Raw genomic sequence first — 23,141 nt, 5'->3', positions numbered from 1 at the left:
TCTCCGGAGAAACAGAGATTATACAAAAATTTAATAACGTAAATGCGCAAAATGTACAAAAATTAAAAACGTAAATTGGTCACAATTTATTCCGTTAATTCAAAATTACACATCTTCGTTATCAAACTAGATAAATTAGCAATCCAATAGAGAAGGTAGCCATAATCTGAGACAAGAACTTTTGTGACACGTTGTGAGCACAGAAACTGGCAAACATTGTTTTAAGGGAGATCTCGGAATCTAGGCACATCGAGCAGCAACGAGTAGGTATGTTTGTTTGTATGTGGCTGGACGAAATTGGTTTAGGACAACCAGCTTAGAGATAGAAAATAAGTTACTCAATTCAATGGTGGCTCCAAATATGCTCACAGCTTAAGTGAGTTAAGTCAAAGTATTTCACGTCATATATAAGATATTATATATTTCATGTACTGTAAGGATCTCAAACTAGTTAAATCAGAACACGAAGGTATATGACCAAACACACCAGTAAGTTGCAGTGAGTCCCAAAAGCTTTTTTAAACTCATTATTTTTGACAAACTATTTTACCCGACAAACACAACTAAGAAACCGATATCTCTTCCATGCCGCTAATTTCTTCATCGAGCTGGTGTTGTACTTTGGGCTCCAAGTCGATGAACTGGTTCGACTTGCTTGCTAGATGTGAGATACTTACTCTTCCTTGACGTTTGATGTAATCTGCCACCGCATTCATCTCCTCCATTGATATGTAAATGTATTTCCCTCTATCATCCATGACTCCCGAGAGCCGCCCTGAATAAAAAGGGAAGGGGTTCAGGTCTGTAAGAGTTCTCTCATTACGTTTTCACTTCAGTGCCTCATCTGTCTATTCATATTGCTTCGGTTCTATTATAAACATAGCAAATTACAAACGGCCGGATGAGACTAATGCTATTTTATATGGAGAAAGAAATACCAATGCTCTCCAAAGAAGCGATCCTGTTGATACATTCCTAAAAAAACAAACAGTCGAATCAGACTTGAGAACCATGCACAAGGTTCTATGAATATGTAGCCAGATGATACCTGAGTTCGTAAATGAAATTCTGCGGCAAGATCTTCAAGTGGAACACATTTCTGTTTCTGCAATCACATCACACGGAAGGTAAGGCTCAACATGACAGCACACTGATATTGGATGAGACAAAAATTGCACAGAATGACAATTATAGTGACAGATGGGAAAGTGTTTGGTAAAGGATTGATTACTAAAGATACCTTTATGTATTCAACAAAGTCTGAAAGCAAATCTTGATTTTCACCCTGCGCTTCCTCTGTTGTACCTTCAGCATCAACTGAGAATTCCCCTTTCCATTTGTCAAACTCCAAAGCAGCTGCCTCTTCTTCTTTGGCTTGTCGCGCTTTTTCTTCTTCTTCCTACACAACAATGTCAACCTCAGCACTTCAAAAGCAGGAAGCTTAAACAGATACGAGATAAATGAACTGACTCACCAACTTCCGCTCCTCTGCCTCGCGCTCTTCGTCCTTCTTCCTCCGCATTTCTGCATACCGATCTTGTTTTGTATTCTTTGACTCCCGTGTAGCTTCTTCAGCCTATAGCCGACGATAAGAAGAGAACTTGATCAGGAACCAAAAGGAAATGAACTATTCTGAGGTCAGAACCATTACTCTATCTCTAAGTTAAAATGTAAACTGGTCCTCCTAGAAATTTCTCATCCTTTATCCCGCCAACATTTCTAATAGAATATATAAAGAATTAATGGGCGACATAGAATTTGAGTCACCTGTTGCTTCACGCTCTTGTCGCTTCTTCTCTTTCTTCTTTGATGCTCTGGCTTGAGATCCACCGGCTTCATCTTCATCTTCATCTTCACCTTCACTCCCACTGATGTTTTCTGTTTCACATATAAACCCAAATAAATTATTCCAAGACCCTTCTAATCTTCTAATCCTTGGATAACTGGTTTCCACTCCTCACTAGCTATAGTAAACTCTAACCAATTTACATAAAGATTACCTCCAGCTAAAAAGTAGCAGAAACTTAATATTAATTCATCCAAATTTGGAACCTTATCATCCAGTTGATGATGTAGCTAAAACACACACACGGTTTCCAAAAGAGAAACAAAAGCAGTAAAAAAAAAAAACAACCTTGAACATTAGAAGTAGAGGAGCTAGCACCAGAAGCTGCAGGTCTCCGACGCATCCTACGTCCACCAGTAGTACGTGCCACGTTTTCACGCGGCTGAGCCTTCAATTTCACGAGAGATTGCCATATCATTTCATGGACTCAAAAAAATTCCAATCCAAAATTGAAAAAAAAATTACCTGTGGCGGTTCTGCAACTTGGTCCCGTGATCTAGCATCTATACGACGTTTCCAAAAGAACAAAGGAATCACCGCCGCTATGAGAATCATGGAAACTACCAGAGCGAACATCTCCTCCATCTCTTACCCCCCTGCAATCCAAAAATAACCGAAGAAACAAAATAGGACTTTGACGAAACTGTTGAGAAAATGAAATTCTTGAATAACAAAATTGAAAGAGGATCGATTCTGATTATATCAGTCCACAATACCGTAGATATTGTCTTCTCTATTCGGTAGTTTAACCTAAATCGTCGTGCTCGATGATTGCAGAGCTCCGCTTCGCTTGGACTCGAATCGATAGAGAAGACAAAGCGGTTAATTCGTAATTTCCTCGACTTACAGACCTTCTAAACCCGCCGGAGTCTCTCGTCAACCCGGTTTAATTACAAAGTCAATTTGGTTCACATGTTTTTGTCAAAAATGACTCTTCAATTTCAAGTTTTACAGATAAAAATTTTGAGCTCTTCGTCTTCCAGATCCAAATTCAGGTTTGCACAACAGTGTACTTAAAGACAGAATAATAGTGAAGCTGTTGAGATCCATCTTGGTAAGACATAGTATATATAGAGAGAAGGGACAAACGTTAATTGCCAATTTTTAACAATCTCATCATATTACAGAAGTAGCATGAGAAAGAAAACGATGATAGTCTCTTAGTATCATACCAAAGCTAAAACGCAAAGAAAAAAGAGAGTAACAGGAAGGTGAAGAAATGTTTCGGAACTGAACGATATAACGGTAATGATCCGCTTAGATAAGTAAACGCAGCAGCCTAGGGACAATGCAACAGAAGCAGCTCAGAAACCATGGATCTTGATGTTGTCTTTCTTCACAAGACCAGCCTGTTCCATCAAGAGTAGGTTAAACAAAATCAAGCAACAAATATTCTTGTTAGCCAGTTGGTAAAAGAAAGAGAGTGATGTTTACCTGGACTAGGAACGTGGAGACGTTCTTTCTCTGATCACCTTGAAGCTGAATAACCTACACATTTGCACAAGTAGACATAAGTACTGGAGAATAGCCAGAGACAGCAGATATAATAAAGCCTTCGGATAAGCTTTCCAATTAGTCTTCAACCCTTTGTTGCATCATATTCAAATGGACTAGCAAGACGGTAATTTACCAACATGGATGTACCATGGTGTGTTAAAAGGACGTACCTGTCCCAGTTCAGAGTCTTGAACCACAGTTCCGTTGCAACAAAATTCTTTCTTGAGGTCCTTGAGTATCTTGGTGTAACTGTACTCTTTCTTCAGCCCCTGGACCGTTGTCAAGCTTTTCCTACCATTCCGCTGCTGGACACGAATGTGAACGTACTCTTTTGTTCCTGCACCTGCGTCCTCAGCATTCGCATCAGCAAACGGATCTGCAGACAAGCAAAAAAAAAAAGAAACTGATTAGCTCCTATCAATTCTCACATGAGATACCCTAACACACAACCTGAAGAATCCAAGACTTCAGAAACAGTTTTACAAAATCTCATATTCCAAATATCAAAAAATCTTTAGCAAACATCTGAAAATCAGTCTAAAATAACTGAAACTTACCAAAGGCAGTAGGGACCTGGGAATCAAGTTCAGACATGAAACTTTGTTGATCTGAGGGGGAAAACGAGAAGCTGAGACCTGAACAAGAGAAGATGAAAGTGTTAAAACCACAATCTATGTAAGCAAAAGATTATTCACCAAGTCTTAGATAAACAACAATTAAAGAACTTAAGAAAACACAGGAAACACATACAGAAGATACACATAACACGATAACAAACAATAAAACACACAATTCTAGTACGAGCCTTGCAGAGATTAAAAGATACATAAAACCAAATGAGACACTACAATCACCAACTCCAGATTCATTCATCATCGGAAAAAGAAGAATCGAAATGAGCAAAAACCATGTTGCATCCAATATATTCTTTATCCTAATACCAGTAACCTAGTCAGCTCAATTACAGGATATGATGTAAAGCAATAAAAAAAACAATCCACCAATTTTAATTTTGTCACAAGAGATCAAAAGCAAGATCCACTTTATCAAACTCAGCATCAAAAAGCTCGCGTGCGATTCTAATAGCACATGATAACCAAGCTAATGAACGGAAACAAAATCAATCACAGACTCCACAATTACGGATCCGAGCAATGGAAAACAAACTTCACCTCGAAATTACCGAAAAATCAAAAGATTTGAGCAAGAGTTTAGTGAACAAGGACAAAATTTACCTGATCCGGAAAGTAGAGTTTCGTGGATCTGATGATCGGAGAAGAGAGAACGTACAGAAACCCTAAATTCTCGGATATAGAGTCTGCAACTTCTGGTTTCGGTGGCGAGAAAATTTTAGGAAAGAGGAAGAAAGAGGAATTAGATATTTTGTCACGACAGAATAATTTTAAGTTTTAAATCTGATCTTCTCAGATATTTTATTTTTTTTATTATTTGTTTACAATACGGTTTAACCGGACCGGTTCAGAAATCTTTGGAATTTAAATTTCGGTTTGGAATTTTTTTTTGTCAATTTGAACCAAACAAAGCTTTGATTCGGTTACGATGTGGTAGATTTCGATTTGGTTTAGAGTGGTTTTTTGTTTGCTGTCGAATTGAAGCATCGTTTTAATATCAGGATGATACCAATTAATGGACACCGTGACTACCAGTCTACCACCAACACTTTCATTACTGACTCTCATCCCACTGGAACGGAATTAAGAATGGGTTTGATCAGGTTTAACAGTTTTAACCTTCATTTCAAACATAATTGACATGTCAGAACATGAGTTACACATCATACATATGCATGGTTGCACTGCTTGTAGACGCGGAAACTTGTCACCCCTCCGTATTTGAGTTTCCAACACGTACCTAATCAAGACAACAATCTTATATATAGCTTCTCTCTAGCTCTCTCGCACACCAACTAACATGTGCATGCATTCTTACACGTGATCGCCATGCAAATCTCCTTCCTCATCTATAAATACCGAGCACCCCTCCACTTCACTCTTCACTCAAACCAAAATCAAGAAAAACACATACATAAACTAGCAAGAAAATGGCAAACAAGCTCTTCCTCGTCTGCGCAACTCTCGCCCTCTGCTTCCTCCTCACTAACGCTTCCATCTACCGCACCGTCGTCGAGTTCGATGAAGACACCACCAACCCCATGGGCCCAAGACAGAGATGTCAGAGGGAGTTCCAGCAATCACAGCACCTAAGAGCTTGCCAGGAATTGATGCGCAGGCAAGCGAGGCAAGGCGGCCGTGGTGGTGACGAGTACGATTGGGAAGAAGACATGGAGAACCCACAAAGACGCCAGCAGGTACTCGAGCAGTGCTGCAACGAGCTTCGCCAGGAAGACCCAGCTTGCGTTTGCCCCACCTTGCAGCAAGCGGCCAGATCGGTTAGCATCCAGGGTCAGGGACAGGGACAGCAGAGACAAAGCCAAGCTAGGCAAATTTACCAGACAGCCAAGCACTTGCCTAACGTTTGCCGCATCCAGCAAGTTGATGTTTGCCCCTTCCAGATCCCTTCTGGCCCTTCTTACTACTAAATTCCAAACAAAACCTTCGAGCGTATGATCGTGTGGTTGTTGGTACATGTTAACACCACACGTCATCGTGTGTTTTTATGAAAACTGTAAGCATTAGGATGTTTCAGGCTAATGTAATTAGCGCTACTACGTAATAAATGTGAGGTTTGTTTATGTTTTTGGTTTGTTACTTTTGCTCTTCTCTAAAGCGATGACAATTAAATAAAACACAATGAATCTATTTGCAAAGTCAAATAAAAAGCATCAGTTTAATGAACGAGAAAGATCGATAGGGATAACTATCTACTACTGGCTATTGCTCCTCGGAAAGATCATATATAGACTCTTATTTCAGAGATGAGAGATGTAATGTGTTAAATTGTAACTGATACCTTAAGTGCTAATTAGAGAACACGGAATTAATTATTTGGCAGTTTGATATTTCTTGCTTATTTAGCGAATGGTATACCTAAGAATTATTGATGTGTGCCTAAAAGCACCATCTGGAACTGGAAGTGGTGTATCATTTTTTAATTTTTTTTTTTTGTAAAAGGGATCATGTAAATGATACAACTGAAAAAAAAAATTGCATACAAGAAATCAGGTACAATTTTTGAATTGAGATTGAAAGTCCATATGAGAATAGCATACAGTGCTATTTTTTCTATAAATGATGACATGCCATTATCGGCTATACTATAAATAGAGTTTTCAGATTCAATCATTAAATTCGTGAATAATATTTGAAAATTGATTTAAGATTATCTCCTATATATTAATAGAGAAGCACACTTGAGAAAAAAGCTGATGTGTCAGCGTTACAGAGTTCAGAACACTTTTTATCAAATAATTCTCAAAACATCTACTTATTTACAACTTCCTGCCATTGTATTTATTAAAAAAAAAAAAAATCTATAATCCTCTCCTCTCATCTCATCATTATTTACATATATATCATTGACATATATAAGACAATGTTATTTTCTATAAGTTTTTAAAATAAAAAATTTAATCAACAATTAAATCCAGAAATGTATTTAATTATCAAATTTATAACATATTTAATTATTAGAAATAAATAATATTTCACAAACAATAAAAAAATATTCATTTATTTACCATTTTTATACATTTTTCTCATTGCATTTTTAAACTTATGATTTGTTTAAATTAAATCGATTAATCTAAAAAGTATTTTTTATCTATTTAATGGTATAGTGATGTAGATGATAATGTGTAAAATATGTGAATTTGATTTTTAGAAACACAAAAACAAATCAAAAATTTCTACACCATCTTAAAATTCTTTTCCAAGTTCAAATATTTCACGGATAAAACGTATTTTACCGAAAGTAAACGTAAATTTGAATAAACAAAAAAAAACTTATTTTGTTTTACACAAAATAAATCTCAAATCTCAAATAATAATTTTACTCATAATATTTTATTTAAATTGATTTATCCCGCACATAGTGCGATTGGTACCTATTTAATTTATTGAGGACAATCGCATGTTACTTTTTTGTTATGAGGGATAATCCGGGTTGAAGCCTGGTTCATCTTCGGTCGATTGCACGTTCACCGGCCGAGTGAGCTAATTGACGTAAAATGTGGCATTAAATAGAAGTTAATTAAAGAATTCGAATTGACATCATGCCCCGATACTTTAATTACTAGCTAGACACTCGCATGGTTACAAATTAAACACAATGTGATATATGCACATCAACTGAATACACACATACACTTTAGTAAAATTTCATAAATATATGCTAGAATTACAATTTTCAGTTTGTTTGAAGTCATTTTTGCCACTTTTTCATATTATCGAGCCTGTGATTTATATATCTAATTAATTTATTAACATTATTCAATGGGTTGTGTGAAATCTTTTTTTTTTTTAATATCTACATTTCAGATGAACATAGTACCTAGCTAAAACGTAATTCTACTGATTCCAGTTTTAATATACCATACCAAAAGATTGACTTTATCATCTTACTATAATGGAATCAAATTACAACACAAGGCTTTTTCTTCTTTTATTAACCTTGCTTGTTCTATATCGTTCATAAGATGTCATGTCAGAACTTGAGCTACAGATCACATATAGCATGCAGACGCGGAGGGCTGGTGTTGTTCGTCACTTGTCACTCCAACACCTAATCTCGACAACAACCTAAGCGCTTCACTCTCTCGCACATACATGCATTCTTACACGTGATTGCCATGCAAATCTACTTTCTCACCTATAAATACAAACCAACCTTTCACTACACTCTTCACTCAAACCAAAACAAGAAACCATACACAAATAGCAAATGGCAAACAAGCTCTTCCTCGTTGGCGCAACTCTCGCCCTCTGCTTCCTCCTCACCAACGCTTCCATCTACCGCACCGTCGTTGAGTTCGATGAAGACGCCACCAACCCCATGGGTCCAAGCCAGAGATGCCAGAGGGAGTTCCAGCAATCACAGCACCTAAGAGCTTGCCAGCAATTGATGCGCAGGCAAATGAGGCAAGGAGGCCGTGGTGATGACGAGTTTGATTTGGAAGACGACATGGAGAACCCACAGAGACCCCAGCAGATACTCCAGCAGTGCTGCAACGAGCTTCGCCAGGAAGACCCAGTTTGCGTTTGCCCCACCTTGAGACAAGCGGCCCAGTCGGTTAGACTCCAGGGACAGCACGGACCATTCCAAGCTAGGAAAATTTACCAGACAGCTAAGCACTTGCCTAACGTTTGCAGAATCCCGCAAGTTGGCGTTTGCCCCTTCCAGACCATCCCTTCCTCTCCTTACTACTAGATTCGAAACAAAACCCTCTAGCGTATGAGTGTGGTTGTTGATACATGTTAACATCACACTTCATCGTCTGCTTTATGAAACTGTAACTTTAGGATGTTTGAGGCTAATGTAATTAGCGCTACTCCTCAATAAATAAAAGTTTTGTTTATATATATATCAACTGGCATATGCTCTGTATAGGTGGTCTAGGATATTAGCTCTCAAGCAAATATCCCAATCACATTTGCGGGTTGCTTGATCAATCGAACTCATACATGGAGCCAAACACCATTAAAATTGCACTATGACTGTAATAATTAATTAAATATACGTTTCCCACAACCGAGACATGCATGGAGGATATATATAAATTTGCAAGACTAAGTAGAGACGGTGTGTTTTCATTGAAGACGGCAAAACTTCAACTAGTTATAGTTGTCATCTTATCAACTCAGTATTAAACATTTATCATAATATAATTAAAGAACATTTTTGCATGAACTCAATATGTTAGTTAACTTTTCTTTTTTTTAGCAGTCAGTGACTGAGTCGCGCACATAATAGTTAAAAATTAGGGCTAGACGCTGACTACTCTCAAGGGTGAATAATTTGTTTGCAAGAGTGTTGCCGCTACGAGAATGAAACATCATGCATATGTGAATTTACAGCCTAAGTCCTATTACCACACCGCGCCACCAGGTACGTGTTAATTTACTGTCGGCCTCAAGAAATTGCACGCCATCAAGTGGAAGAGTCAAGTCAAAAAGGAATTTTACATAACATGAAAGCGAAAAACAAAAATGAGAAATTACGTTACATGACTTGTTTGACCAATAGTCGCTAACGTTTGAGGAAAAAGAGTGATGCAATTATATAGCCTTTGTGGTCATTGGTCGATAGTGTATAACGTTATTTATCAAATAAACAGTGATAACAAAGGCTTATAAAGACTTGTAGATGTTGTTCTGTGATCACAATTGGTTCTGGTTAAGATCCGGTTTGATGAAGATTTCAGAAAGAGCCATTCGTTTGGTTTTGCGAAGCTATTTTTTGGTTTAAGCTAAACGTGGTTAGGAAGTTAGTATATACTCTGTTTTTTTAGTGATATCGATTGGGTTTGTATTATTTCTATTTATGAATTATTCACATTTCTAACTCTTTGAGATGAAAAACATAGTAAAATGCTAGATTTGATATAGCCAAGACATACGATTTGAACACTCGGATTCAGACATCGTAAAATATTGTAAACTCGGATGATTTGATTACAACTCATGAGTTTTTACGCATTTTGATACCTCCGCTTACAACGTACATGAATGCATATTCTGTTTTATTTCTTAAACTGTAATTTGTTAACTGATTAGTTTAAGACGACTAATTTCTTCCGATAATATTCTTTTATCCCCTATATATTATATAGAGAAGCATTCTCAAAAAAATGCTGATGTGTCGTCGCTAGAGAGCTCGAGACACCAATGAATTTATTGCTCTCATTTTTATGGATATTTACACATAATTGCTATTGAATAATTAAGGAATCTTCTTTTTCAATTAATTAAAAAAACTCAAACATTTTACTTTTAAAATATATTTTAATCATTTTTGTAAGATATATAATTATTATAACATTATTAGATCTAAAACATTTTCAAAACCCGTATTTATTCACCTATTAAAAACACTGATTACTATTCACATATTTAAATTTTTCAAAATAAAATTATCACAATAATCGTTATTATAGGCAATTGACTTATTTAATACCATAGGTATAATATTCCACGGGAGAAACATATTCTTACACAAAAAAAAATAAACAAAAAAAAAGTCTTGCATAGACTGAAGAAAGAGCAGATTATATATTTAGTTGATACATAGTAGTTTGATCTAAACATATTCTCATGGGTTATATATTTCGTTTTTACACAAACAAATTGTTGATCTTCGAAAATAACTTTACTCATAACACTAATTTTATCTGCATAGATTTTTCCCGCACATAGTGCGGGTTGTTACCTAGTTTGTATTATTTACGGGTCAATATTTAGGGGTTATTTGATAAAATATTTAGGTAAAGTTTAATAGAATAGTCGTTGGGGCATTTATCATTTGGAATTAATAATCTTTCTTCAATGGCATATTTACGTAGTTCAGTTAAAATGTCAAAAAAAATCGTCTAATGTCAATTATTGTTATTGATTATGATATTTAACAATTCATACATATTTTTAACATATACTCCCATTTACATTTTAAAATGATTACATTCATAGGTTGTTCGTGGTAACTATATAGTCTATACTGAGTCGTTTTATATATACTAGGTTTTGAATCCACGCTATGCGTGGATTTATTTGATATATTTTGGGTTTATTTGATACATTTTGATGAAAAATATATATACTCACTCAGTTTCAAAATATAAGAAATGACCACTTTAAAAAAGTTCAACCCATCATAAATAAAACTGTATAATAAAATATATTAAACTAATCTAAAACTAGCATAGAAACTTGAAAACATCTTATATTATGAAATAAAAAAATCTTCTCTAAAACATCTTATATTATGAAATGCAGGGAGTATGTGATTGATGACAGTAATGAAATATTATCTTACAAAAATAAATTATATTTGTATTAAATAAAAATTTAAATTTCAGATACACAATTTTTAAAAATATAAAAATGAGTTGTATTATACATTCAAATCAGATAAAAAAAATCATGAATTTAACTCGACGTCCATGCAAGGCGAATCAAACTGATGACCTCACATATCCTAAACCATTTCTTTGACCACCAGAAAAACGAAATAATTTTGTAATCTTGAATTTATCTCGTTTTCATATTTAATTGATCGCTACTACCTATGTTTTCTTGTTTTTTATTCAATGTTTTCTTATTTTTCATATTCTTTCTTGTCATTTTCATTGTCAAATTTTATGGTAATTATCATCGTTACTTTTATCTTGTTCTTTGTTATACTCTTCTTCTTTTTCTTCTTTTTCTTCTTCTTCTTCGTCAACTTTTTCCCATTCTTTCACTGAAAAATATTTTTTTTAGACTACCATACAACTTGTTAACCCATCAAACTCTAAGGCCAAAATCTTTCATATTCTCATAAAATTTGTGCAATTCATAAAGACCAGCATAGTCAACACATGCATCCAATTATTGATAATTTCATCCATATACTTATTCGTTTAAGATCCACATGTACTGAAACTTCTCAAACCAAAATCTTTACTCGCAGAGAAACTAATATGAACACATGTATAGTTAAAATAATATTTGTGCTTTTCGTCGATCCTTCTTCTTTAAACTCAAATAACATCAACTCAAAGTCTTGCGACGTTAATCCTTCTTTCTTAGACTTAAAAATAAAAAATTTACTTCAAGACTATCATATCATATTTCTATTATTTCTATAAATTTTAATTTTTTTTCTAAAAATTCTTAATAATATAGATTACTACTATATTTCCAAAAATCTTAATTAGTGAAATATCTAATTCTTATTGGTTGTTTTAACACCTTTAGGAGTTTATAGCTTCAACTTTTTATTAGTATAGATATAATATTTTAAAATTTCTATGGAGGTTAAGTAATTGTAATATTTTCAAACATTCTATGAACTTTAAATATTTTTAATATTTGAACCTTTTAAAAGTTTAAATATTTATAATATTTTAAACTTTTAAAATTTATAAATTATAATTTTTTAGAAACCTTTTATAAGCTAATAAATTTTTAAAATTTAAAGATCATAAGATTTTGAAGTTTTAAAAGGTTTCAAAATATAATATTTGAACCTTTTAAAAAGTTCAATATTTATAATATTTTAAACTATTTTAAAAACTTTTTAAAAGCTAAGAACTTTTTAAAGTTTCAATATTTATATAAACTTTTAAAAAATTTCAATATTATAATATTTCTTTGAAACTTTGTTAAGTTTTAGTTTGATTATAATTTTTTAGAAACCTTTTATAAGCTAATAAATTTTTAAAATTTAAAGATCATAAGATTTTGAAGTTTTAAAAGGTTTCAAAATATAATATTTAAACCTTTTAAGAAGTTCAATATTTATAATATTTTAAACTATTTTAAAAACTTTTTAAAAGCTAAGAACTTTTAAAAGTTTCAATATTTATATAAACTTTTAAAAATTTTCAATATTATAATATTTCTTTGAAACTTTGTTAAGTTTTAGTTTGATCAAATAAAAAATCGGATCAAACGAATAAAACTTTTTTAACTTAGACGCCTGATAAATCAAGTTTTCCTGCTCATTCGCTGTTGGAAGAATATTAATATTTATTTATACTGGTTATGAACCAATGTCTAAAAGATTTCTATAAATTTAAAAAATTTCCTTTTTCTAAAATTTCTGGAAATTTAAAAAATGTTAATGAATGACATGTCAAATCCTTATAGGTTGTTTAAAATAATTCTTAGGGGGTGTTATTGGAGAGATGATTTCTAAATCCATATGGAATTGTAAATTTTAGAAATCAAAACAGATGGATTTTGAAATAACATGTTTTATCCTTGGATTTCAATCATTCTATTTTACACTATCAAATCCATTCAAATCCATATAAAACATAATGTGGATTTTGAAATCCAAAAACAAATCATTAAATGAATAACAGAGGATTTTAAAAAGTATTTGTAAATCATGGAACCAATAACACATGATTTTGATAAGTATTTTAAAATCAATGATTGAATAACACATGATTTTTGTTTGGATTTCCAAATCCATCAAAATCATACATCCAATAACCCCCCATTAATATTGAAAATTCAAGAGATTTTTAAAAATGTTAACGAGTGACATGTCTTATCCCTATTGGTGGTTTAAAATCCTATGTGGACGCCTTTAAGAGCTTATAGCTCCTACTTAAAACCGTATATGGACGCTTTTAGGAGCTTATAGCTCCTACTTTTTATTAGTATAATTTCTATATTTCAATTAATTAAGCTTCCAGACTATATATTTTTAAGAGCAGTCCCACCAAAAAAGATTGACTCTCATCACATTCGATTGAAACCAACTTAACAAAAGGGTTTTTATGTTAAGAAATTTTTTACCTTCTTTTTAAAAATCGTTCATATAGTGTCATGTCAGAACATGAGATACAATCGTACAAATCATGCAGACACAGAGCTAGGAGCCTAGGACTGGTGTTGTTCGTCACTTGTCACTCTTTTCCAACACCTAATCCCGACAACAACGCAAGAGAATCTCTCTCGACCGCACAAACTAATGCATGCATGCATTCTTACACGTGATTGCCATGCAAATCTCCTTTCTCACCTATAAATGTAAACGAACCTTTCACCACACTCTTCACTCAAACCGAAACAATAGACCATACACAAAAATAGCAAATGGCAAACAAGCTCTTCCTCGTTTCTGCAACTCTCGCCCTCTGCTTCCTCCTCACCAACGCTTCCATCTACCGCACCGTCGTCGAGTTCGACGAAGATGACGCCACTAACCGCCAATTCCGCCCACAACAGAAATGCCAGAGGGAGTTTCAGCAACAACAACACCTAAGAGCTTGCCAGAGCTGGATGCGCCAGCAATCTAGGCAAGGCCGTGGTAGCGGTCCCGCCCTCGATGATGAGTTTGATTTCCAAGACGACATCGAGAACCCACAGCGGAGAGACCCCGTACTCCAACAGTGCTGCAACGAGCTCCAACAGCAAGACCCAGAGTGCGTTTGCCCCACCTTGAAACAGGCAGCTAGAGCTGTTAGACTCCAGGGACAGCAAGGACCTTACCAAGCCAGCCAAATTCTCCAGACCGCTAAGCGCTTGCCTAACATTTGCAACATCCCACAAGTTGGTGTTTGCCCCTTCAGGGCCTCCCCTTACTACTAAATTTGAAACCTAGCACGATGATTATGAGTGTGACGACTAATGTATGTTAATACTATATACACAATCATCGTGTGTGTTTTTTACAAATATGTAAGTTAATGTTTGCGGCTAATATAATTAGTACTACATACCGTAATAAAAGAGAGGTTTCTGTTTTATATTTGTTACTCTTACTCTCTTGCTGCTCTCTAAAAGATGATAGCGATATACGAAACAATAAATCTCGGCTTAAGTACAATTAAGAAAAAGGAATAAGTTGAACACTAGTCTAAACAAGAAAAAAGATAGTGTATTGAACATCACCAAAAAAATAGAAAACATTTGTCTTATGAACGAGAATGAACATAGATAACTCATACTGCTCATGATATGACTTCAGGCACAGTAATAAAAATCATCCATTATAAGCAATTATGTCTTAAAAAAAAATTATCAACTTCCAACGTAAGTAGGATCGAACAATAATAATTCAATCTGGCGAGAACCCATTAACGCCGAACGATAGCTCTTATCCATTTAGAATATGGCAAAAGCTCATTCCCAATTCCTCTGGCGATCGCATCATGTAACTGAAGTACCCCTGCATCTACTTACTTTTTTTTTTTTTGTCAAAACATCTACTTACTTTATTTTATATGCAACTGCTTACTCATGTTGCCTTTCTTCTTATATATAGTCCATTAGTAACTGGTCTTCAATCTAGCTAGTAAGCCGATCTATGATAAGTAGATTTAAATTTCTTACGAAGGAAAAAGAATAATAAACGGTATGTACAATTTCAAAATTACAATTTTGCTGTGAACATATCTTCAATCTGCTTGTGATGATATATGTGGATCAGTGGATGTGCATGTTGACATGTTGTTGTGCTGATGGCTAGGCCAGCGCTAGCGGCAAATAGTTGTGGCCTTGTGGGCGTATGGCAACGATTCATGAAATGATGCGGCTATCATTGGTTCACTATATTGATGTTAACTTTTCTGTCAAAGTAATTGACAAAAGACATATAGATTAAAAAACTGTATCTAATTAATTTCTATTTTATTAGTAAATGTAATCAGACAAATTAAATCTACTAAAAAAGAAGTGATAACATAAAAAAAGTAAAAAATTAATTGTTACGTCGCGGGAGTGATTTGAAAAAGTTTTTCACTCGTCATCTAAAATAGAGAGTAATGTAGACACTAGACAGAAACCTTTAATATTTTTACAAAAGTATCACTTTTAGTTGGAAGAACTCTAATAAAAGATAGCTTACCACAAATAATAATTATTTGGTTTTTTCTCTAATTTTTTACTTTATTTGTATTGGTTAATTTATCTATCTAGACCTCTACGTATACTTTGGAAACAAAAGCATTTATTATTTTTTAAGTGTCATTCGGATCAACCACTTCTAAACTTTGTCTAATATTTCTTTACGAGTTGACTATTTGAACCAAACTTAGCTTTGTTTCGGTTACAATGTGGTAGATTTCGGTTTGGTTTAGAGTGGTTTTTTTGTTTGCTGTCGAATTGAAGCATCGTTTTAATAGCATGATACAATGGAGTAATGTACCGTGACTACTGACTACCACCAACACTTTCATTACTGAAAACGGAATTAAGAATGGGTTTGATTTAACAGTTTTAACCTTCACTTCAAACATAATTGACATAATGTCAGAACATGAGTTACACATCACACATGCATGGTTGCACTGCTTGTAGACGCGGAAACTTGTCACCCCTCCGTATTTGAGTTTCCAACACGTACCTAATCACGACAAACAATCTTATATAGCTTCTCTCTAGCTCTCTCGCACACCAACTAACATGCGCATGCGTTCTTACACGTGATCGCCATGCAAATCTCCTTCCTCATCTATAAATACCGACCACCCCTCCACTTCACTCTTCACTCAAACCAAAAACAAGAAAAACACATACACAAACTAGCAAGAAAATGGCAAACAAGCTCTTCCTCGTCTGCGCAACTCTCGCTGTCTGCTTCCTCCTCACTAACGCTTCCATCTACCGCACCGTCGTCGAGTTCGATGAAGACGCCACCAACCCCATGGGCCCAAGACAGAGATGTCAGAGGGAGTTCCAGCAATCACAGCACCTAAGAGCTTGCCAGGAATTGATGCGCAGGCAAATGAGGCAAGGCCGTGGTGGTGACGAGTACGATTGGGAAGAAGACATGGAGAACCCACAAAGACGCCAGCAGGTACTCGAGCAGTGCTGCAACGAGCTTCGCCAGGAAGACCCAGCTTGCGTTTGCCCCACCTTGCAGCAAGCGGCCAGATCGGTTAGCATCCAGGGTCAGGGACAAGGACAGCAGAGACAAAGCCAAGCTAGGCAAGTTTACCAGACAGCCAAGCACTTGCCTAACGTTTGCCGCATCCCGCAAGTTGATGTTTGCCCCTTCCAGATCCCTTCAGGCCCTTCTTACTACTAAATTCCAAACAAAACCTTCAGAGTGTATATAGCACGATGATCATGAGTGTGGCTGTTGATTTTGTGTTAACACTACGCCGTTATCGCGTGTTTTATGAGAAAATATGTAAGCTTTAGGATGTTCATGAGGTTTGTTTAGCTCTGCTCCGTAATAAATGAGAGGTTTGTTTTCTGTTTTTCATTCGTTACTCTTGCTGCTCTCTAAAAAAGTGATGACGTTCAGAAAAGAAAAGAAAAAACATGAATGATTCGAAAAAGAAGATAAAATAAATACAATTATTAGTAAATAAAAAAAAGTGAAATGATGGTGCTAGTTGGTCGATTGCCTATAGCTAAATCGAACTTCATCTGTACTACTACGTAATTTTTTTGTTGTCAAAGTTCTAAGGTGACGATAATACTAGAATTTATTTTGTTAAGCTTTCGTTCTATTCTTTTCACCAATTATACCGAAAATTTTGAAATGTAAAGTAAACACTAGTTTGATTATCTAAGCTCTCTGACTGTCTAATCGAGATCTCTCAGAACATTCTGATTTTTTTCAACACACAAATCCTGCTGATCCAAGAGAAGAGTAGAAGTTAACAGACACTTAAGGCTAATAGCCTAATACAAGCTATATACAGAATTAGCACCAACATCAAGTAGTAACCACATTTGGGTATAAACATAACTTTATTTGTTTTGGCTTCGAGCCGAGGAGAAATTCTCATCCAAGGCTTAAGCGATAATCCAACGGTTTGGCGTTTACATGACGGTGTGCTGTTCCAATCTCACAAGCATTCACTCTTGCTGCAAATCTGAGCGAGCACAGAGACTCACCGGTTGAGGAAGGTTCCGGTGTGATGTTCACAAACATTAGCGTCTTCGAGTCGCCTCCTAAACAGGGCTGATCATAGAATGTCCACAAAGTTTCCATCACAACACAGAATCTTTTTTAGGTTTGTTCAAATGATAGATTTTAAAATGCTTACCTGAAGAAGATACGTGAGCTTTGAGTTTCTGAAAGGTACGTGATCTTCTTTCTTCGCTAAGGCGAATATGACATCGCCTAGAGACGATAAGCTTTTGTTGATTGCCTAAGAAGAAAAGAAACACATTAAGCCTAAGAAATCTTTTTATAAGTCTCTAAAAATTGTGTGCTCATCTAATTTCGCAGGACATTACTTGAGTTTCTTTCAATCTATCACCGGTTGATCCGCTCTTTGATAAACGCTCACTACCCGCAAGATCAATCAGGTTCAAGACACCTTGCACATGTTGCTCTGTGCTCTGTAAGAAACAAAACAATTTAAAAAACTCAGGGTTGGTTTAGATGAAAACATCAGACTATCAAATGTTGTAGGTGCGGTAAGAAACGCGATTTTACCTCATTATATCCAGAGATCTTTAATGTGAAAACGAAATGGCTTCTAGATGACTGCTCGTTCATAGCTGTCTTCCCTACTGACCTGAAAAACACAATTCAAGACAGTATGATTCATTAGCAACTTTCAATTTCTCAACTCATTGTCAATCTTCAAAACAAATACTTGCCTGTTTCGAGCTGCATGGTCCAAGAGGAAAGAAACTTGCTTCGAGCTTCGAACATCTACAACAGTAAGTTCTACAACATGTGTGTTCCCACTAGCATCATGTTTGATTGCATATTTCTGAGGAGAAACGCCACTGTCTGCTTTCACAGCTTCCTTGTTTGTTGACAAGAGATCCCGAATTGTTTCATTGTATATTTCCAACATAGACACCTATCATATATAAACCAATCAATAATAATACTATGAACGTTACATCATCCATCTATAAGTCTCCAGGAGGTTTTGTTACCTGCAACTCATACTTCCAACCCTGTGATCGAAGAGACTGCCTGGTTTGAAATATTTGCTCCAAACATCGAGGAATCAGTCCTTTTTCCTCCGGGATTCCTGGCCTACCCATCATTGTATAAGTTTTTCCAGATCCCGTCTGTCCATATGCGAAAATGCAAACCTGAAATATGTGTAATAGCAGATTTTATCGACTGATTCATCATTCACTTGCTTTCATCGACCAGTTACACAGTTTTAGCAAAATAGTGTAAATTTTGAGGAATCGGTTAATAGAAGAAATAAGCAAACAGGGAGTTAAACGAAGCTTAAGCAGATAAGTACCTTGTAACCATCAAGGGCACTCTGAACAAGTTGAGAAATCTCTACAAAAACATCTTCTTGTGATGCGCTTGGTACAAAAACCTTATCAAATGTGAAACAATGCGTTTGCGCTGGCCAAAGCAAACAACAAATGAGTCTCTTTCTTTTTTTCCCTGAAGAACAAATTTTTTTCAGAAGACATGTTCATACCATTTTGCAGCAAGTCAATGCCCCGACCAAGTGCTTCTAGAGATGTAGGGTAGGATATAGTTTTGGCCTCCTCACTAGAATTCTCTCCTGATAATAGAGGTCTAACCCTGCAGAATACGCGGATGTTTCCCTTCAACTCCTGCAACATTTAATGTTTCAGAATGGGCCAAGCTTGCTCAAGATAGTACAAGGGAATGAAACACCAGATGAGAAGTTTTAACCTGTATGGTATTGTGCAACTTCTTTCGTAGTTTCTCTCCCTCGATGAGTTTAAGTTCTGCTTCTTCTAAGCGACCTTTCAGCTCCATAATGCTTTCCTTTTGCTCTTCAAACTCGTTCATTTTCTCAAAAGTAGACAAGTCAGCCACCTATTCATAATAAACAAACATGCAACAAGAATTTAGAGATCTTCATATACATTTTTATCTCTATATGAACAACTCAAGAATGCGATGAGACCTGCAGTTTCCTCTCAGAGGCTACTAATTGATCCTGCAGCACTTCTATCTCCTTATTTTGAACAGATCACTTACTCTGGATAAAAAAAGATTACACCAACTTAAGAAACAATAATCTCCATTTAGTTTTTTTAAGAAGTAGATACAGTAGTGCATCAACAATGAAATAAACCTCAAGCTCATTAATGGTGTCTTTTAAGTCGTTTTGCTTGGTTGCTTCGGCTTGCAGATATTCAATTTCCGTTATATGGCGGTCACGATCATCTTTGACCTGTTGAATCTCAACCTTGAGACTTACAATTTCATTCACCAATTCGTCTTTTTGCTTCATGACATCATCTTGAGACACCTAAAAAACAAGACACAGGTCATACCCTGATTTATTTAAAAAAAGGTCTACTCTCATTGATCGAACAAACGCAGAATTAAATCACCTTAGAGGCAGCAAGTTGATCCTGCAGTGCTTTAAACTGACCCTTCATGTTACCAATACTTTCTACAATGCCAGTCCGTTCTTTCTCTCCTCGCTTTATATTTTCATGAGCTTCATCGAGATCACCTTGGAGTTTGCTATTGTACAGCTGCAAGCTCGAGTTATACTCTTGCAAGAGTTTGTACATGTCATTGACAGCTTGAATCTGAAACAAGAAATATAAAAATCAGAAAAAACACTCAATGTCAATCAACTTATCATATCCCTTTCAGATCTTTCTAGAGTTTCTCACCCTTTGGTTAGCTGTTTGAAGGTCTCCTTGAGTTTTTGCTAGCTCGTCAGTGAGGGCAGCTTGCAAACTTTCAACAGCAAGTCTTGCTTCTCTCTCTTTTCCAAGAGATTCATTCGCAGCCTTAAGCAAAACAATACCAAGTTCAGAAAACCACAGAGAATGATGAACTAGACAAAGCTAACTTACTTATTATAATTGGACCTAGCAGTTTTCTTACCAATTTCTCTGTTTGCTCTTTGGCAAGCTGCACTTGAACAGAGGCAAAGTTCTTCCTCAGTTCATCGATTACAAGATTCAGCTCCTCTTCCTTTACTTTCAAATTAACCTCTGCAAACAAGTGCATACAATCAATATATGTTCATAAGAAGAAGCAACTATTTTTAAAATCCCTAACAGGTGGATCCAAATCTGTAAAAAAAAACTAACCCAAATCAGCACAATGCTTCTCGTTCATCTCCATAGCATTCTTCAACTTCTCTTGCTCAAAAGCGTAATCTAACTCGAGTTCTTGAAACCATCTAATGCAAAGCCTAAGCCTTTTTACATAGTCCATCGTATTCTCACATCTCTCCTGCAAAGACAAAGAAAAAAACAAAACCCAGCATCCAAAAGTAAACGAATTCAGATTTAGCAACTTCAATAATAATCACGAGACTAAAACAACAAAACCCATTTGCATGAACTGAGAGATCTCGATTTCAGAGAACAACCCAAAAAAAGAAAACATCAAGATTAAAGAAAAAGGAAGAGAGACCTTGTAGTTGTACTTGCTCTTGTACTTGATTCGCTCATGAAGAAGAGCTTCAACATCTTCTCTAGTAAACTCAACAGGACCATATTCAGATCCTTCATTACTAGTCAGATCTTTCACCGGGAAAGATGGTCGGATTCTTCCACTGTTCGTCATCTCTCCAACCATCCAGAGAGAGAGAGAGATGAGCTGATAAAAAAAATTCTTCTCGTACCTAAAGTTTACTCTTCTTCTTCACTCAGGGATTTGTCTCTTTCACGCCAATTAAAAGCATAAAACCTGCAAAAAGGGATTTTTTTAAAAATATATTTTCTTCTTCTCAGAGATCTTTAATATTAATTTTTTATAAACTTGAAAACGATTGAAACCCGTGAATGAATGGTTTTTTTTCAATTTGAACAGTAAAGTTGTTACAAAGAGAAAATAATTAAGCAGTGATTTGAGCTAAACAACAACAAACAGTAAAGCAAAAAAAAAAAAACATAAAGATTCAAACTTTCGTTTGAAAAGAATCTAGCGTAGTGAGTGGCAATTTCATTCATTTTTGTGAGAAAAGAAGAAGACCTTCTTAACTTAAGTGTATTATTATTATGTATGATCTGGTGGGTTTAGCGTAGAAGTTGGGATATGTCTCGGTGTCTCCGTTCTGTTCTCCCGTCGCTCGCTACTACCACCTACTTCTAATTTTCTAGTATTGTTTTTGTTCAGAGAGAGATGAGTGTAGTAGTGTAGGGCCGTTGATTAGATCTGAATACGCCGAGCTAATGCTATCACATCCGTTGCTTTGTTTATTGACCTTTTTTCGTCAAAAAAATAATTTTATTTTTAAAAATCAATGCAATTTTGATAGTTTATATAATTTTCATTTACGTTACTGAAACTGTATTTATTTGTGTAAAACCATCTCTTCGAATAACTCGGATAAAGTCAAACCATTTGAAAATGTTTTGATAGTTTTTAAATTAATTCAAATTTTCTAAAGCAAACAATATCAACAGTTCCCATATTTGTATCTTGAAATTCAGTTGCGACCAAAAAAATCTTGAAATTCAGATGTGAGTGAATATTTACTGCACCTAACTCATTTACACAACTTGTGTAGGCGACGCCGACGACTAGAAGAAATTAACGATCCTTCTAACATTAATTTCATTGTATGGAAAGATCTACATAGCTAGATTTTATTCCACGTAGTAGTTGAAAAGTTAAATGTTTTTTTTTTTGTTTTGTCAAAAAAGTTGAAAAGTTATGTAACTTATGTTATCTAATAATATCTAGTATCTACAACAAGAAGTGCACTTTGAGTCTTTGCCATAATTATAGCTAGGCTTGGGCATTCGGTTAACCATTCGGTTTCGGTTCGGTTGTATTCGGTTTCGGTTATTTTGGATATAGTAATATAGTAACCATTTGGATATTTTTGAAATTTCGGTTCGGTTCGGTTCGGTTTCTTTCGGTTCGGTTTCGGTTTGGTTATTTAAATAAATAACCATAACTAACATAAATTATATTAACATTAACCAAATAAACCAAATATAACCAAAACTAACCGAATATAACCAAAATTAACCAAATATACAATAACAAAAATACAAAAAAGGGAAAAATATGGATTCAATTTTACAAAATAGTATTTAACTTTGTAAATTCAAAATAATAACATTTACATATATTGATTATTTAAAATATTTAATTGTTTTGAATCTAGAAATAATTTATATTTTAAGTTTATTTTATAGTTTTGCATAATATTAAGTATATAATATTTGATATCTTCTAGGTTTTCGGATATTTCGGTTAACCATTTAATTGTCGGTTCGGTTCGGTTCGGTTTCGGTTAGTTTGGATATAGATTTTTACTAACCATTCG

At 35.0% G+C, this 23,141-nt stretch overlaps 6 protein-coding genes and 1 pseudogene across 6 annotated transcripts; 4 read left to right on the top strand and 3 right to left on the bottom strand.

The window, feature by feature from the left end:
• On the bottom strand, positions 405 to 2,682 carry LOC104730675 (DDRGK domain-containing protein 1-like). Its single transcript, XM_019233499.1, has 9 exons — positions 2,563 to 2,682; positions 2,312 to 2,442; positions 2,135 to 2,234; positions 1,775 to 1,878; positions 1,475 to 1,576; positions 1,241 to 1,399; positions 1,049 to 1,105; positions 939 to 975; positions 405 to 775 (listed from the first exon to the last, which is right to left on the bottom strand). The coding sequence occupies exons 2-9, from the start codon at positions 2,429 to 2,431 to the stop codon at positions 564 to 566; spliced, it is 891 nt and encodes a 296-aa protein (XP_019089044.1). The 5' UTR covers positions 2,432 to 2,442; positions 2,563 to 2,682; the 3' UTR covers positions 405 to 563.
• On the bottom strand, positions 2,892 to 4,738 carry LOC104730674 (protein translation factor SUI1 homolog 1). Its single transcript, XM_010449870.2, has 5 exons — positions 4,579 to 4,738; positions 3,901 to 3,978; positions 3,514 to 3,719; positions 3,281 to 3,334; positions 2,892 to 3,195 (listed from the first exon to the last, which is right to left on the bottom strand). The coding sequence occupies exons 2-5, from the start codon at positions 3,935 to 3,937 to the stop codon at positions 3,151 to 3,153; spliced, it is 342 nt and encodes a 113-aa protein (XP_010448172.1). The 5' UTR covers positions 3,938 to 3,978; positions 4,579 to 4,738; the 3' UTR covers positions 2,892 to 3,150.
• On the top strand, positions 5,343 to 6,063 carry LOC104730673 (2S seed storage protein 4-like). The gene has a single exon (XM_010449869.2). The coding sequence runs from the start codon at positions 5,406 to 5,408 to the stop codon at positions 5,901 to 5,903; it is 498 nt and encodes a 165-aa protein (XP_010448171.1). The 5' UTR covers positions 5,343 to 5,405; the 3' UTR covers positions 5,904 to 6,063.
• LOC104730672 (2S seed storage protein 2) lies at positions 8,153 to 8,841 on the top strand. Its single transcript, XM_010449868.2, has one exon. The coding sequence runs from the start codon at positions 8,204 to 8,206 to the stop codon at positions 8,687 to 8,689; it is 486 nt and encodes a 161-aa protein (XP_010448170.1). The 5' UTR covers positions 8,153 to 8,203; the 3' UTR covers positions 8,690 to 8,841.
• Positions 14,014 to 14,722, top strand: LOC104730671 (2S seed storage protein 2). The gene has a single exon (XM_010449867.2). It carries the CDS (start codon positions 14,068 to 14,070, stop codon positions 14,560 to 14,562), a length of 495 nt encoding a protein of 164 aa, XP_010448169.1. The 5' UTR covers positions 14,014 to 14,067; the 3' UTR covers positions 14,563 to 14,722.
• On the top strand, positions 16,454 to 17,182 carry LOC104730670 (2S seed storage protein 4). Its single transcript, XM_010449866.2, has one exon. It carries the CDS (start codon positions 16,508 to 16,510, stop codon positions 17,000 to 17,002), a length of 495 nt encoding a protein of 164 aa, XP_010448168.1. The 5' UTR covers positions 16,454 to 16,507; the 3' UTR covers positions 17,003 to 17,182.
• On the bottom strand, positions 17,521 to 21,797 carry LOC104730667 (annotated as a pseudogene).

Source organism: Camelina sativa, chromosome 12, assembly GCF_000633955.1.
Source record: "Camelina sativa cultivar DH55 chromosome 12, Cs, whole genome shotgun sequence".
In the NCBI taxonomy this organism is placed as follows: domain Eukaryota; kingdom Viridiplantae; phylum Streptophyta; class Magnoliopsida; order Brassicales; family Brassicaceae; genus Camelina; species Camelina sativa.
The sequence above is the reverse complement of the archived record's forward strand: the minus strand, read 5'-3'. Positions and strand labels throughout refer to the sequence as shown.